The sequence below is a fragment of the Saccostrea cucullata genome, unplaced genomic scaffold, assembly GCF_032062105.1.
Source record: "Saccostrea cucullata isolate Sc308-1 unplaced genomic scaffold, CSIRO_AGI_Scuc_v1 ctg3616, whole genome shotgun sequence".
NCBI classification, from domain to species: domain Eukaryota; kingdom Metazoa; phylum Mollusca; class Bivalvia; order Ostreida; family Ostreidae; genus Saccostrea; species Saccostrea cuccullata.
In genome coordinates this window covers 18,842-32,641 of record NW_026933087.1, presented here as the reverse complement: position 1 = coordinate 32,641, position 13,800 = coordinate 18,842, and the positions used below count along the sequence as shown (strand labels likewise).

Sequence of the window (13,800 nt, the reverse complement as noted above, 5' to 3'; positions counted from 1 at the left end):
TCAAACCCTAAAAACAATGCTTAAGACCTATTGTTACCAGTATGTCAAAGACTGGGATGAAGGGGTTCATCTTGTGCTATTTGCTGCACGAGAAGCAGTCCAGGAGTCTCTTGGGTTCAGTCCCTTTGAATTGATGTTCGGTCATACGGTTAGAGGTCCTTTGAAATTGTTAAAGGAAAAGTGGCTGACTGAGACTAATGATCTTAATCTTTTAGATTATGTGTCTGATTTCAAAGAAAAACTTTACAATGCTTGTAAATTAGCACAAGAAAATTTGAAGAGTTCTCAGTTGAAAATGAAAATGTGGTATGACAAAGATGCCAGAAATAGGGTGTTTAAGCCAGGTGATAAGGTTCTTGTATTTTTACCTATTCCTGGTCATCCTTTACAGGCCAGATTTTATGGCCCTTATGAAATTGAAAGCAAGATCAGTGATGTAAACTATGTAGTTAAGACACCAGGTCGACGTAAAGAGAAACGGGTTTGTCACATTAACATGTTGAAAGAGTATTTTGAAAGGTGTGACCGAAATTCTGTAAAACCAGTTTCCACTTTAGCCAATGCTAAGACTGTTCAAAATTGTATTGAAAGTGATACAAATGTAGAAATGAATGAGAAAGATTGTAATCAGAGTGTCCGCTTGAAAAATTCAGAAATTTTGGCTGATTTTGATGCCAAACTTGGACATTTGAACATTCACCAAAAAGAACAAGTTAAAAACTTGATGAATGGGTATCATCAAATCTTTTCGGATGTTCCAAAGAAAACTAATGCAGCTTGTCATGATGTCATAGTGAGTGACGTTCTGCCTATCAAACAACATCCGTACCGTCTGAATCCAATAAAATTGCAGTACCTAAGAAGGGAAGTGCAGTACATGTTGGACAATGACATTGTTGAACCTAGTAAAAGTGATTGGAGCTCACCGTGTATTCTTGTACCAAAACAGGACGGTTCGTACCGATTATGTACAGACTTTAGAAAGGTGAATTCTGTTACCAAAACTGATTCATATCCAATACCTAGAATTGATGACTGTATTGACAACATTGGAAATGCGAAATTTGTCAGTAAATTTGACCTGTTGAAAGGCTACTGGCAAGTACCGTTAACAAAAAGAGCAAAAGAAATATCTGCTTTTGCTACACCAGATGGACTTTACCAGTATAAAGTAATGCCTTTTGGCATGAAAAACGCACCGGCTACATTCCAAAGAATGATTCACTCCCTTCTTCAGGACCTTGAGGGATGCGAGGCCTACATTGATGATGTCGTCATATACAGCGACACATGGGACGAACATCTCCGAATCATGCGTGCTTTATTTGACATTTTAGCTAAAGCAAATTTAACTGTGAACCTTGAAAAAAGTGAATTTTGTCATGCATATGTAGAGTATTTAGGTCATAAAGTAGGTCAAGGTTATGTTACACCCATAATGGCTAAAGTGGAAGCTATTGCAAAGTTCCCGATTCCTACAAACAAGAAAGAATAAGGTTTTTGGGCATGGCTGGGTTTTACAGAAAATTTTGTCCAATTTTTTCCTCAGTTGTTAGTCCACTTACAAATCTTTTACAAAAGAGGGTTAACTTTGTATGGACAAAGGACTGTGAAAAATCCTTTCATAAAATCAAATCTGTCCTTATGAGCAACCCAGTTCTGTCAACTCCAGATTTTTCTAAGCAATTTAAGCTTACTGTTGACGCTAGTGATGTTGGAATCGGGGCAGCTTTGTTTCAAGAACATAGTGATAAGGTAGATAGAGTTGTTTCTTATTTTTCAAAGAAACTTACAAAATGTCAACAAAAGTATTCCACCATTGAAAAGGAATGCCTTGCTTTGTTGTTAGCCTTACAGCATTTTGATGTTTATCTGAATGTTACTTTGCATCCAATTCTTGTATATACGGATCACAACCCCCTGACATTTTTGCATAAATTGTCAAATAAGAATCAAAGACTGACTAGATGGAGTTTGTTGTTACAAGAATACAACATAACAATTAAGCATATCAAAGGCAAAGACAATGTTATTGCAGACGCCTTGTCAAGAGTATCGTAAACATACTAGATTTTGTATTAATGTACAAAACTTTTATTTTAATAATATAAGTTTTCATTGACATTCAAACTTTTTAAGGGGGGAGGTGTTGTGAGATGTGTATTGTTTCATTATGTATATAATTAGTAACATTAAGTTTCTTGAACGTTCCAGAGTGGTCAACATGTTCGGTCATTTTATCTAGAACATTCTTAAATTTTGTGTATGTCCAGATTGTTCCAGTAATATCATGTTTTAACAATTTCTAGAATATTCTAGATTTATAATACTGTATAAATACCCTGTCAATTCAATGCATATACAATAATTGTGGATACTTTGTCGTATAAGCACTATTGAGATATAACTGGGATATATATTTTCACTGGGACATTGTGTGCCGCAACGGACACTCTGATGTATGTATTCTTAGATTCTTGCTAAGTTTGTACTTTATGTTTCATATACTTATTATATATTACTGTAAATAAATTATTGTTAAGTTTAAATTGTGTTATTGATCTTTGCTGGCATTTCGGGTAATTCTGACCCATAACAAATTATATTCAGTCACAAATAAGAGTTTGTGAAATACTGATGACCCCGTAAGGCATAATATGGCAAAGTTGAAATTCTCAAATGCACTTGTCAAACTCCAAGATAAAAAAGTCGTGCAACATTATTCGTCTTGTCATAAGTAATACACTTGTGAAATATGAAAGCCCTTGTACTACTTGTTCAAAAACCATGGCCAAAGTTAAGGGCTTTAAGAAAGTCGGCCAAATTCTATGGTCAAGGTCAAAATCAAAAAATTTATACCCTTTGAAAGGTCTTGACACAATGAATACGTGAAATATAAAAGCCTTTGCACCAACTGTTTTAAAGTTATGGCCAAGATAAAAATCTGGTATTTTTGTAAAAGTTGGCCAAACTTCAAATTGGTGGTACTCGAGGAAAGGGTTTGTCACAAGGAATAGACCTGTACAATATGAGAGCAATAGTAGTCCCAGCTACTCAAAAGTCATAGGCAAGGTTTAAGTTATTGCGGCCAAAGAGACAAACATACAGCTGGACATAGGGACAGAAAAAACTATATACCCCAATTGTCGATTACGGGGACGTAAGAATTGATTAATAATGGTATATTTCCACAAAAAAAAGGAAAAATCCCGGAAGGTGAACTGCAATTATACAGTAGATCTTCTGGAGGAATTCACTTCACTAAAGGAACGTCTACTCTATAATAACTGAATATATTTTCATTTACAATTGCTGGAAGTATTGATCCTGGGTCTATCAATTACCGTATTATGCGTACTATAACTCATTCGTTTGTTTGTAAATTTTCCACCTTTTTGATAAGTAAATAGTAAATATTTTTACTGTTTGAATTGGCTGAAAAATATTTTGTGTATCGTTTGTATTTTTATTAAGCGGTGTCATTACCCCATGCAGATCGACAGACAACCTCAAACATGCCTTTAATCAACCAAATATCCTTATTGTTTATAATTGTATACACATGTATCGTAATTACATGTTATCATACTTCACAAATTTTCTGTCTATATATAGTTTAGGAGAACAAACAATCAAATAATTTTTTACTTCGCAGTAGCATTTACTTATAGTTTATTGTTGTTCATGATGTTCTTTAATTAACTTTCACATACCTTGTATATGGTAAGGTAGATCGTTTGATGCTGGATTCAAGCAAGAAAAAAATTAACAACTTGAACTATCATCAAATTTACATCTTGAGCAAATTTTGAACAAAAATCATTTTCTAATGAATTCTACGGGCTTCTCAAATGACTCTTGCATGGATTACTGGTAAATATTTTGTTTGAGAAAATAATTGTTTTTGAAAAACTGAACGGATGTCGCTCGCTTTTCAGGTCTACCAATGGCGTCCAAGAAAAGTGAAATGTAAAACATGCTCATAATCCTGAACACCATTGATGAACCCATAATATATATTACAATAATTAAAACAGACAACGAGACAAAAATATTCTGCATGGGGAAATACTAAATGATATACAACCATTAATTACCGTACGAGTAACATTACAATGCAAATCCATTTCATGTTCTCTCTGAAAACGTTTGACGTTGTGAAAAAAATGACGTCATTTTGAACCTGAAAAAGTATTTTTGATAAAAATGAAGAAAAAAAACCTATTTAAAGTTGACGTAGGACCATAAAAATTCATATTTGACAACTTCTAACCTTCATCAAAATCCGTGAAAAACTCTAAATGTATCAAAATTGTCATGAGGGCCTTTTTCTATGGTCCAATCATATATTTTAGGCGTCAGACTTCCATTGCAAAGATCAGAGGTTACCTTAATAGAAAAACAACTTTACTTGAAACTCTCCGTGGATATGATCGTGTTTTGCATCTTTCATAAACACATATATACATAGGTCAATACTGTTCGAATCACCAAGACTTTTGTATTGCTGCAGGCTTTGACTGATTCGGTTTGACGTTCAATCTCTCACCAAACTAAGTTCTACTGATTTTACAGATGGAATAATAAAATTTATCATTATCACTCTATGCACCTGAAGGACGTGTATTTGCTCTACTTCCTTGGTCCTCGCTTAAAGTACATTTTATATATACTAAATGTCGTTGTGCTCTGTTACTTTAACCCGAAATATAAAGATTAATAAAAGGATTATTCTGATTTATGTATTATTTTCAAACTATACCGAAATTGAAATTGTCTCTTGGGTCAATCAGTAATAATGTGCCTTCTAGCCTAACTGAGGTGGATTGAAAATGAATTTCAAACTAGAATTTCAATCCAATTTTTGTCGGCCGTCCGCGTCGAATTGTAAGTTGTTGGTTTTTGTCAAGGTGCATTACACTGCAGTCCTTTATGAAAAGATTTAAAATATACAAATAATTATATACGAGGGATGATCAAAGAGTTCGCTAACTAATTGAATAACTTCCATAAAAGAAACAATATTTGGTTTCAGTGTTGATTACATTTATGCCCCCCGTAAACGAAGTTTCGGGGGTATATAGTTTTTGTCGCGTCCGTCCGTCTGTCTAGCTGTCTGTCTGTTTGTCCGAAAAACTTAAACCTTGCCCGTTACTTTTGATTTAGGGGAGCTATGACTTTCATATTTCACATGTGTATTTCTTGTGACAAGACCTTTCCTTGGCTACCACCAAATTTGACCTCTTGACCTTGGAGTTTGACCCTCTTTTTGACCCACTTTTACACAAAAATTCCAAACTTTTATTTTGGCCATATCTGTTGAACAGTAGACACCAGGACATTTATACGTCATATATGTACTCTCTGTAGAAAGACCTTTAAGTTTCATTGGATACCAACAACCTTGACCTTTTGACCTTGAAGATTTCCGTACTTATGAAAAAACTTTAACCTTTGCCATAACTTTTGAACGCTAAGGGATAGGGCTTTCATATTTCACATATGTAATCATTGTGAGAAGACCTGGATACCAAAAACTTTGACCATTTCACCTTGACTTTGGAGTTTGACCTACTTTTAAAATGCAGACCTTGACCATAACTTTAAAAGGGTTATGACTAGTGCTTTCATACTTTACATATTTAATCCTTGTTGCAAGATCTTTAACCCTTTGATCTTAGCCTTAAAGTTTGACATACTTTTTTAAAATTTTGAACCTTGACCATAACTTCTGAACGGTTGGAACTAGGGATTTCATACTTTTTAAATGTACATGTATTCTTTGTGACAAGACCTGTCATTGGATACCAATTACTATGACCTTTTGACCTTGGAGATTTCAATACTTATGACAAAACTTTAACCTTGGCCATAACTTTTGAACGCTAAGGGCTAGTGATCTAATATTTCAGATAATGTAATTCTTGTGAGAACATTCATTGGATTCCAAGAATTTTGACCCTTTGACCTTGGTGTTTGACCTACTTTTAAAAAGCAAACTTTGAACATAACTTCTAAAGGGTTAGTTCTAGTTTAACCTTGGCCATAACTTTTGAAGAGTTATGGTTAGGGCTTCCTTACTTCACATTTGTATTTTTGTGACGAGACCTTTCATTACCTTGATCTTTTGACCTTGGAGATTTCCATACTATAAAAAAATTTTAACCTACTTTTATATTTCAGAATTGTATTTCCGGTGAGTTTGCATTTAGGAAAAATTTAATTTTCGCTATGTTGCAAACGGGGACATATCAGTGTTTCACAAACAAATCTTGTTTGAATTAGTCCTTTCTAATTTTAAAGCACCTTAACCACCGTTCTGCTCACGCGCGAATCACGTGATATAGGAGGTCACGTGACCCCCTCTCTAGCGTTCTGTCACAAAAGCTGAAAGATTTTTCTGAGTTTTATATTTATTTCCATGTAAGTTAATTTTGAAAACAAGAACAGATTATTTGTCAGAAATGGTCAAATCTCGGTAACAGAATGGAAGGATATGATTATCTATTCCAAAAATAAGCATGGCGACCATTAAAACCCAAACCTTCTGTCTCGGTAGAGACGTTAATTCAAGGTGGATCGAGAATGGGTGTCTTCATTTTATCATATCTAATATGTTTAAAATCTAAAGTAAACGATATATTAGGTATTTACTACTTATATTATTGTTCAAATATTCAACTATTTCTTCAAAGTGTAAATTGGAGGTCTTTGATAGCTGTGTCTAAAAACACATCTCTTTTCAAACTTGCTTTCACTGAACAACATAACAAGTATCATTTTTAAGCATTTGTCTTCCTTCACTATTAAAACGATCAATCCAGTCATTGATTGAATTTATAGGAAGTCATTAGTCTTAATACACTGTGTACAATTATATGATACTGCAAAGGGATTTCTAAAATATACAATAAATTGTACTGGCGTTTGTTGAACGAGTGCGACTGTGACAACCAGGGAGAAAAACTTAATTCAGCATATGCTATTTATAGAACTTGTGTATGGCGATGTGTGTACATTTTTTTAAAAATCTGGATTGTGGTTTTGTAGACAAAGAGATAGTTCGCGTACCTCGTAGCTTTTATTTTATTGATATGTTAAATATATTTGGGATTGCATTTCATTGAAACATCATACTATTACATGAATACATGTACAAGACATTGACTGCTTTAGAGAAATAAAACAGAATTTTTCATCCATGTCTGAGTACAGAGATCGTTTTAATAAGCTATTTGAATTTTAGTTTGTTTAATTAGTTGTCTGAGATATTGATTAAGATAATCATTAAAAATAGGCTATTATTTTCACACTGAAATGTTTACGAATTTTACCATATACCCGATCACGACAAGGAGCAGTCGATAGAGGACGCTTTCTCCTCCATGGCACCTGATCCCACCTCATGTTTTAAGAAGTTCCTGTTTACTCTGCTCCTGATTTATATAGTTTTCAATGGAAGTTTGAGCGTTTTTACAGTTCATTATTTTCATATTTCATTCGAAAGCTTAAAAACCTAGATATAAAATTACTTTGAATTAAAAAATTCAACAATTCGTTATATCGATTTCAAAAATATTTGATAGGTCCTAAATGGGTTTCCGTAATATGCTTTTTTTTTATTTTTTCCCCTTACAGCCACGGTTACGCTTTCTGCAGGTGACACTGTATGTTCTCCCCACACGAACTGACAATCACCTTCCCCGACAAAGCTCAGTCCCAATAAACCCAAATATATCCTTCTATCTATTTCACTCAAATGGTTAACAAATTTATTCTCGATTATATGCAACACACCTTACCTTCTAAAATATCAGATAATCGATATCTTTTCATGTTTGTTTTTCATGTTTGTTTTTCAAATTTGAGAGAAATCTCACTGTTCGTGCTACCCGAAAGATTACAGTGCGTTATCATATCAGCTGGAAACAATCACACCATTATAATGGTAAGTTTTAAATGCAGTAAAATTGTATCTTAATTGTAATTTTCTTAGCCTCTGATCAAAGCTACATGTGATTCTATGTAAAAACTTATCGATCACTTAAAAAGTGCAAAATATAATTTAAGGATTATAAACATTTCATGTCAATAAGGGGGTTTTCAAATTGTCTTTTTTCTTCCTTACAGATACTACATTTAACCTACATCAGTATCGTTGCATGTTTTAAAATTTCTTCGGCACAACAAAAAACTAAGAATTTTGTTCATAAAACAAAGCTTGGACCCATACTGGGTGTAGAAATTTCCAGTTATGACACTACTGAGTTGTACAGATTTTTACAGATTCCGTACGCCCAACCTCCTACCGGCAGACATAGATTCGCCAGACCAATATCATATGGTTCCTGGAATGGGACCCTTAATGCTACAGCGTTCGGGCCTGCATGTCCACAGGTTTATAATCATCATTTTGTCAAGCATGGACTGAGTGAAGATTGTCTACATTTGAACATATATGCGCCTTCTAATCTGAAGACTTCGTCTAAAAAGTCCGTGATGGTTTGGATCCATGGTGGATCCTACAGCGTGGGAACGGCTTCATTTTATGACGGAAGTATGCTTGCAAAAACTGGAAATGTTATTGTAGTGACGGTTAACTATCGTCTGGGTTTGCTCGGCTTTATGGCTTTGAAAAATTCCACAGTCAAAGGAAATTATGGATTGTGGGATCAAATGTTGGCTTTACAATGGGTGAAGGACAATATAGATGATTACGGAGGTGATATGAATAGCATTACAATATTTGGCCAATCAGCAGGCGGTTTCAGTGTGGGCTTTTTGGCTTTGATTCCGCAAAATAAAGGCTTATTCCACCGCGTAATAATGCAGAGTGGAGTTCCCAATTCACCATTAAAGGTCACACGCCAAGGTTATGATACATACTCTACATCTGAAGCTGTCTCCGTGCATTTGTGTCCATTTTTCGAACAAAATATCTTAATGAGAATTATCTGCATGAGGTATTTATCTTCCAGTTCCTACACTTATCCATCCAGCTATATTCCCCTCGCACCTGTTGTCGACAACGACTTATTTCAACAATCTCCTGAAGATATTTTGAAACATGAGAATTCCTCCGCCTTTGCCTTTTTTAAGTCTCTAGACGTCATCGTCACAAATTGCGACATGGAAGGATCCGTTCTCTTTACAGCTATAGAAGGTTTAGAGCGATATTATAAGAAGATTGGGGCTTCATTACGCTCCTCAGACTGGATATGGAATGTTGGACCAGAAAATATGTTAAAGGAATACTATGGAAGAAACAAACGGCTCTTTTCGGAAATCAGCAAGTTTTACGGTTTTACAAAGAACAGCACGTCTGATGATCAATTTCGTAAATGGGCAGAATTATTTACAGACCTTTTCTTCATTGCGCCATCAACTGAAATCATAGACATACATTCTAATAACAAATCGTCAACATTTAGGTTTATTTTATCAAGGGAGAGTCCCATTTACCCGGGATTCATGTATAATGAATCAGCACCCCCGGGATGGTTCCACGGTGCTGCCCATTCTGACGATATCGTGTTTCTGTTTTTTATTGAAAACCTGCAAGAATTCGATCCGAACACGACGGTGAAAGCGACAGACGAGGATCTGTTATTTGCCTTTCAGATGAGAAAGTATTGGTCCAATTTTGCCATCACGGGGTTAGAATATTTAAAAACACTTATAGTTTGTTATGCATGCATTTTCTATATTTTTGCATTTACAAATTATAATAATATTAAACTGACGTATTCAACTTTTTTTCTTTTAGGAACCCAAATGACCCGAGGTTACCATTTTGGCCCAGTTATAACACACAAAACAAAAGATTCATACAACTTGGAGAAAATATTAGCTCAAAAATTTCTTACAAAAGCCAGGAGGCGGACTTTTGGTTACGTGAAATACCATATATTCAGGATCAGCATCCTATGATCAACACAGAGACAAGCACATCTTATACATCTTCTGCCAAACAGTATAAATTGCGGCGTGAGATCAAATGTTTGATGTTTTTCACATTACTGATTTTTTGTTCTAATTTTTAGAAACTATATATATATATATATATATATATATATATATATTGTATATCAAATTAAAAGGGACATGAAATGTTGACATTTTTGTAGCTACGTGCATCCTACATGATCCCGAGATACACAGAACAATTTCTAAAACGATGTTAATCATCGACACAAGTTAATGAAATAAAAATATCAGCAGACTCGTTTAAAGCAAATAATCATTAAGCAAATTTATCATTTAGTCAAATGCTGCAAACATTTTTCCTACTAATTGTTAGTCCATCATTTATACACTGAATTGACGATGGATTTTTCCGCTATTTTCCGACAATGAGCACAGGGCGGGTGTAACCGGTCAGCAGGGTATGCTCACTCCTCCATGGCACCTGATCCCACCTCTGATGTTTTGGAGGTTAGTGTTTGCTCTGTTCCTACTGTGTACTGCGTTATGGACTTTGATGTTGAATACCATCTCCATATCCTTCACAGAAAAAATCATGAATGACAAAATGTCATTTTTTTTATATTTAAAATATCGGTATATTGGTAAACTAGTGTCATATGGAAAAGGAGTCGATGAATTAATATTCCCTCAAAATCCAATTTTGATTCATTAAGGATATATCTCCATTGGTTGTAGATGATGCAAATATTAAATTTAAAAACTTTAAACTTCTGTGAACTTTCTTTGATCTTCAAAATGCTTCGCTTTTTCGCTTTCACCATTATAAATGAATGTATGGAAGGATATGGAGATAACGCACAGTATTCAATATAAAAGTCTATAAAACAATACAAAATAGGAGCAGAGCAAACACGGACCTCGGAAACATCAGACATGGGATCAGGCGCCATGGAGGAGTGAGCATACCCTGCTGACCGGTCACACCCGCCGTGTGCTCCTTGTCATGATCGAGAAATAACGGGAAAATCTGTCGTCAATTCAGTGTATAAATAATGGACTAACAATCAGTGTGAAAAACGCAGTCAGCATTTGTCTCAATGATAAAAATGCTAGTACATGATAATACATATTGGTACTTTGAATGAAAATATATGCTGTTAAACTTCTTCATTTTACCTATATTTAAACGTTGCTTTAGTATAATATAATTTTAAACTACAATGACGAACTTGGTGAAAATACAATAAGTTCATTTTATAGAACCTGAGGGTCGAAAACCTTGTGTAGGAGTTGAGAAAAGTAGGGCAGGGGTAGAGACAAGTAAGGCAGGGGTAGAGAAAAGTAAGGCAGTATCGTATCAGCTGGGGTTAGACATGTCGATAAAAAATCTGTCATAGATTGAAGGTCAAGAATTTTGACAAGGATTATGAAATTTTAAAATTCACTCATTCAGAACACGCCAGAAGAAAAACTAGACATTTCAGATGATAACAATTATAACATAAAAGTACCAAAAGCCGTAGGGAAAAATCATAGTAGTTTCTTTTTCCATTTGTGGAAATTTTAATGATGGAAAGGAATTCACGATAATAAACGTCTGCAATATAAGTATAAACACATTTAGTGACCTGGTCAATCGCATTTTAATCGCTTTCATCTCAAACACGATTTGAAGCCTATGGGGAATAACTGTACCCTTCACCTGAGCACGAACTTCAAAATATCTTTATAAAAATTTAGACAGTTATTACCATTGATGCTCCATTACCCTCTAGTGTGCGTTATGAAGTTAACGTTACCAACGTATCTTAACGATATACATGTATAGATTATATATATATATATATATATATATATATATATATATATATATATATATATATATATATATATATATATATATATATATATATGTAATTATATTCAATGCATTCGTCCACCCCCACACTGAACAAATTAAGTTGTATATATATATATATATATATATATATATATATATATATATATATATATATATATATATATATATATATATATATATATATATATATAGAAAGCACAAAGAAATTCACTTTTAAATGGATACCCACTTCCGCCCCATATGGCAACAAAGCGAAGGTCAAACTTAACATAAATTTAACTGCCTCCCCGAAGAGGAATTTAGACAAAAAGACCACTAATGGTCTATTGGTGTATTTCGTAATTCCAAAAAGCTAACGTACGGGTCTTTTCTATCGACTTTGGCTTTTTTCATAATTTTCTTCACGGTCTGTATGGTCCGTTCCACCATTCCATTTGACTGAGGATAATGCGGTGAACTTGTCGATTCTTTGAAATCATAATTCATTGAGAATTTCCTGAATTCCTCGCTCGAAAATTGTCGCTCATAACTTCCTCTGGTATCCCGTATCTTGAAAAAATTTCTTTTAATTTCTTGATAACGCTTGTGCTCTTGGTTGATGTAAGTTTCGCTACTTCAAAGAATTTTGAAAAGTAATCCACAATGACAATATAATTTTGACGATCCAGCTCGAATAAATCCGTACCGACTTTTTGCCAAGGACGATCAGGTATTCCATGTTGAAGTAATGGCTCCCTTTGTTGATTATTTTTAAATTGATTGCACACCCCCCAACTTGTAATAAGTTCGGTGATGTCGGTTTTGATTCCTGGCCAAAACAAAATATCTCTGGCTCGTTGTTTGGTCTTTTCCAGCCCCATGTGTGTATTATGCAGTTTTTTAAGCATGTCCGGTCTCAATGAGTCGGGTACAATCAGACGTTTATTTTTCGTTACATATCCATCGTAGTATCCGATTTCATCGCGGTAGTTCCAGTAGGGTTTAACCGCTTCCTGGCACTCGGCTCTAGTGTCCGGCCATCCGTCCAAGACAACTTGCTTCAATTGTTGCAGCTTAACGTCGTTTGCCATTTCTGTTTTGAATTTCTCCATCTTCTTTTCGTTTATAGGCAAGTATTCCAGGGTATGTATTTTGAATTTGTCCTTTTTGTTTTCATTCTCGTCGTCCTTCATTGTTGCTCTGCTTAAGGTGTCGGCAATATAAAGTTCTTTGCCTGGTTTATACCTTACGTTTAAATCGTAAACTTGTATGCGTAGCATCATTCTTTGGATTCTAGGAGGCGCTGTCGCTAGTGGTTTCTTAAATAAACTTTCTAATGGTTTATGGTCAGTTTCAATGTTGACGCGTTTCCCATAGATATATTGATGATATTTCAAGCACCCGAAGACAATAGCAAGTAGTTCTTTTTCTATTTGGCTATAGTTTCTTTCGGCTTGACTGAGTGATTTTGAGGCATACTCTAAAACCTGGCCTGGCTCCTTTGGCCTGGCCTGGCCTCAAGGTTGGCCTGGCCTCTATTTTGGCCTCTAATTTGGCTTCAAACCAAATTTTGGCCTGGCCTCAAAAGTTGGCCTGGCCTCAGATTTGGCCTCTGTAAAAATTTTTGGCCTCAATTTTGGCCTCACTCAAAAATAATTTTTTTTTTCAGAATTTGATTGATTTGAATGATTTTTTATTGGTTTCATTTTTTTCCAAAGATTAAGCAGGTGATTAATATATTTCTGTTGAAAATGTAGATGTGAACATTAAAATAATAATACACTACCACCAATATGATTTATTTTATTGATTTTCTATTGATCAGTTGCAATTCTGAAGACTTGGTTGGATTAATGATTTTACAAAGTAAAACATTTAGGAACATCAATTTAAATTATCAATACAACAAAGAAATGCAGATGAGTAGTAATTACCTAAGAACTAAAAAGAATTTAAAATTTGCTATTTTAAGTATCACTTGTTACATGTTTTTAAAACTCTTTATTCAGAATTTAAAAAATCTCTCTGATAAT

The 13,800-nt window shown here is 34.4% G+C and overlaps 2 protein-coding genes across 2 annotated transcripts; one reads left to right on the top strand and one right to left on the bottom strand.

Moving 5' to 3' along the window:
- Window positions 1-7,876: 7,876 nt before the first annotated feature.
- LOC134237246 (acetylcholinesterase-like) lies at window positions 7,877-10,060 on the top strand. Its single transcript, XM_062719350.1, has 3 exons — window positions 7,877-7,948; window positions 8,131-9,656; window positions 9,767-10,060. The coding sequence occupies exons 1-3, from the start codon at window positions 7,946-7,948 to the stop codon at window positions 10,041-10,043; spliced, it is 1,806 nt and encodes a 601-aa protein (XP_062575334.1). The 5' UTR covers window positions 7,877-7,945; the 3' UTR covers window positions 10,044-10,060.
- A 2,210-nt stretch (window positions 10,061-12,270) lies between these two features.
- On the bottom strand, window positions 12,271-12,960 carry LOC134237244 (uncharacterized protein K02A2.6-like). The gene has a single exon (XM_062719348.1). The coding sequence runs from the start codon at window positions 12,958-12,960 to the stop codon at window positions 12,271-12,273; it is 690 nt and encodes a 229-aa protein (XP_062575332.1).
- Window positions 12,961-13,800: the final 840 nt, after the last annotated feature.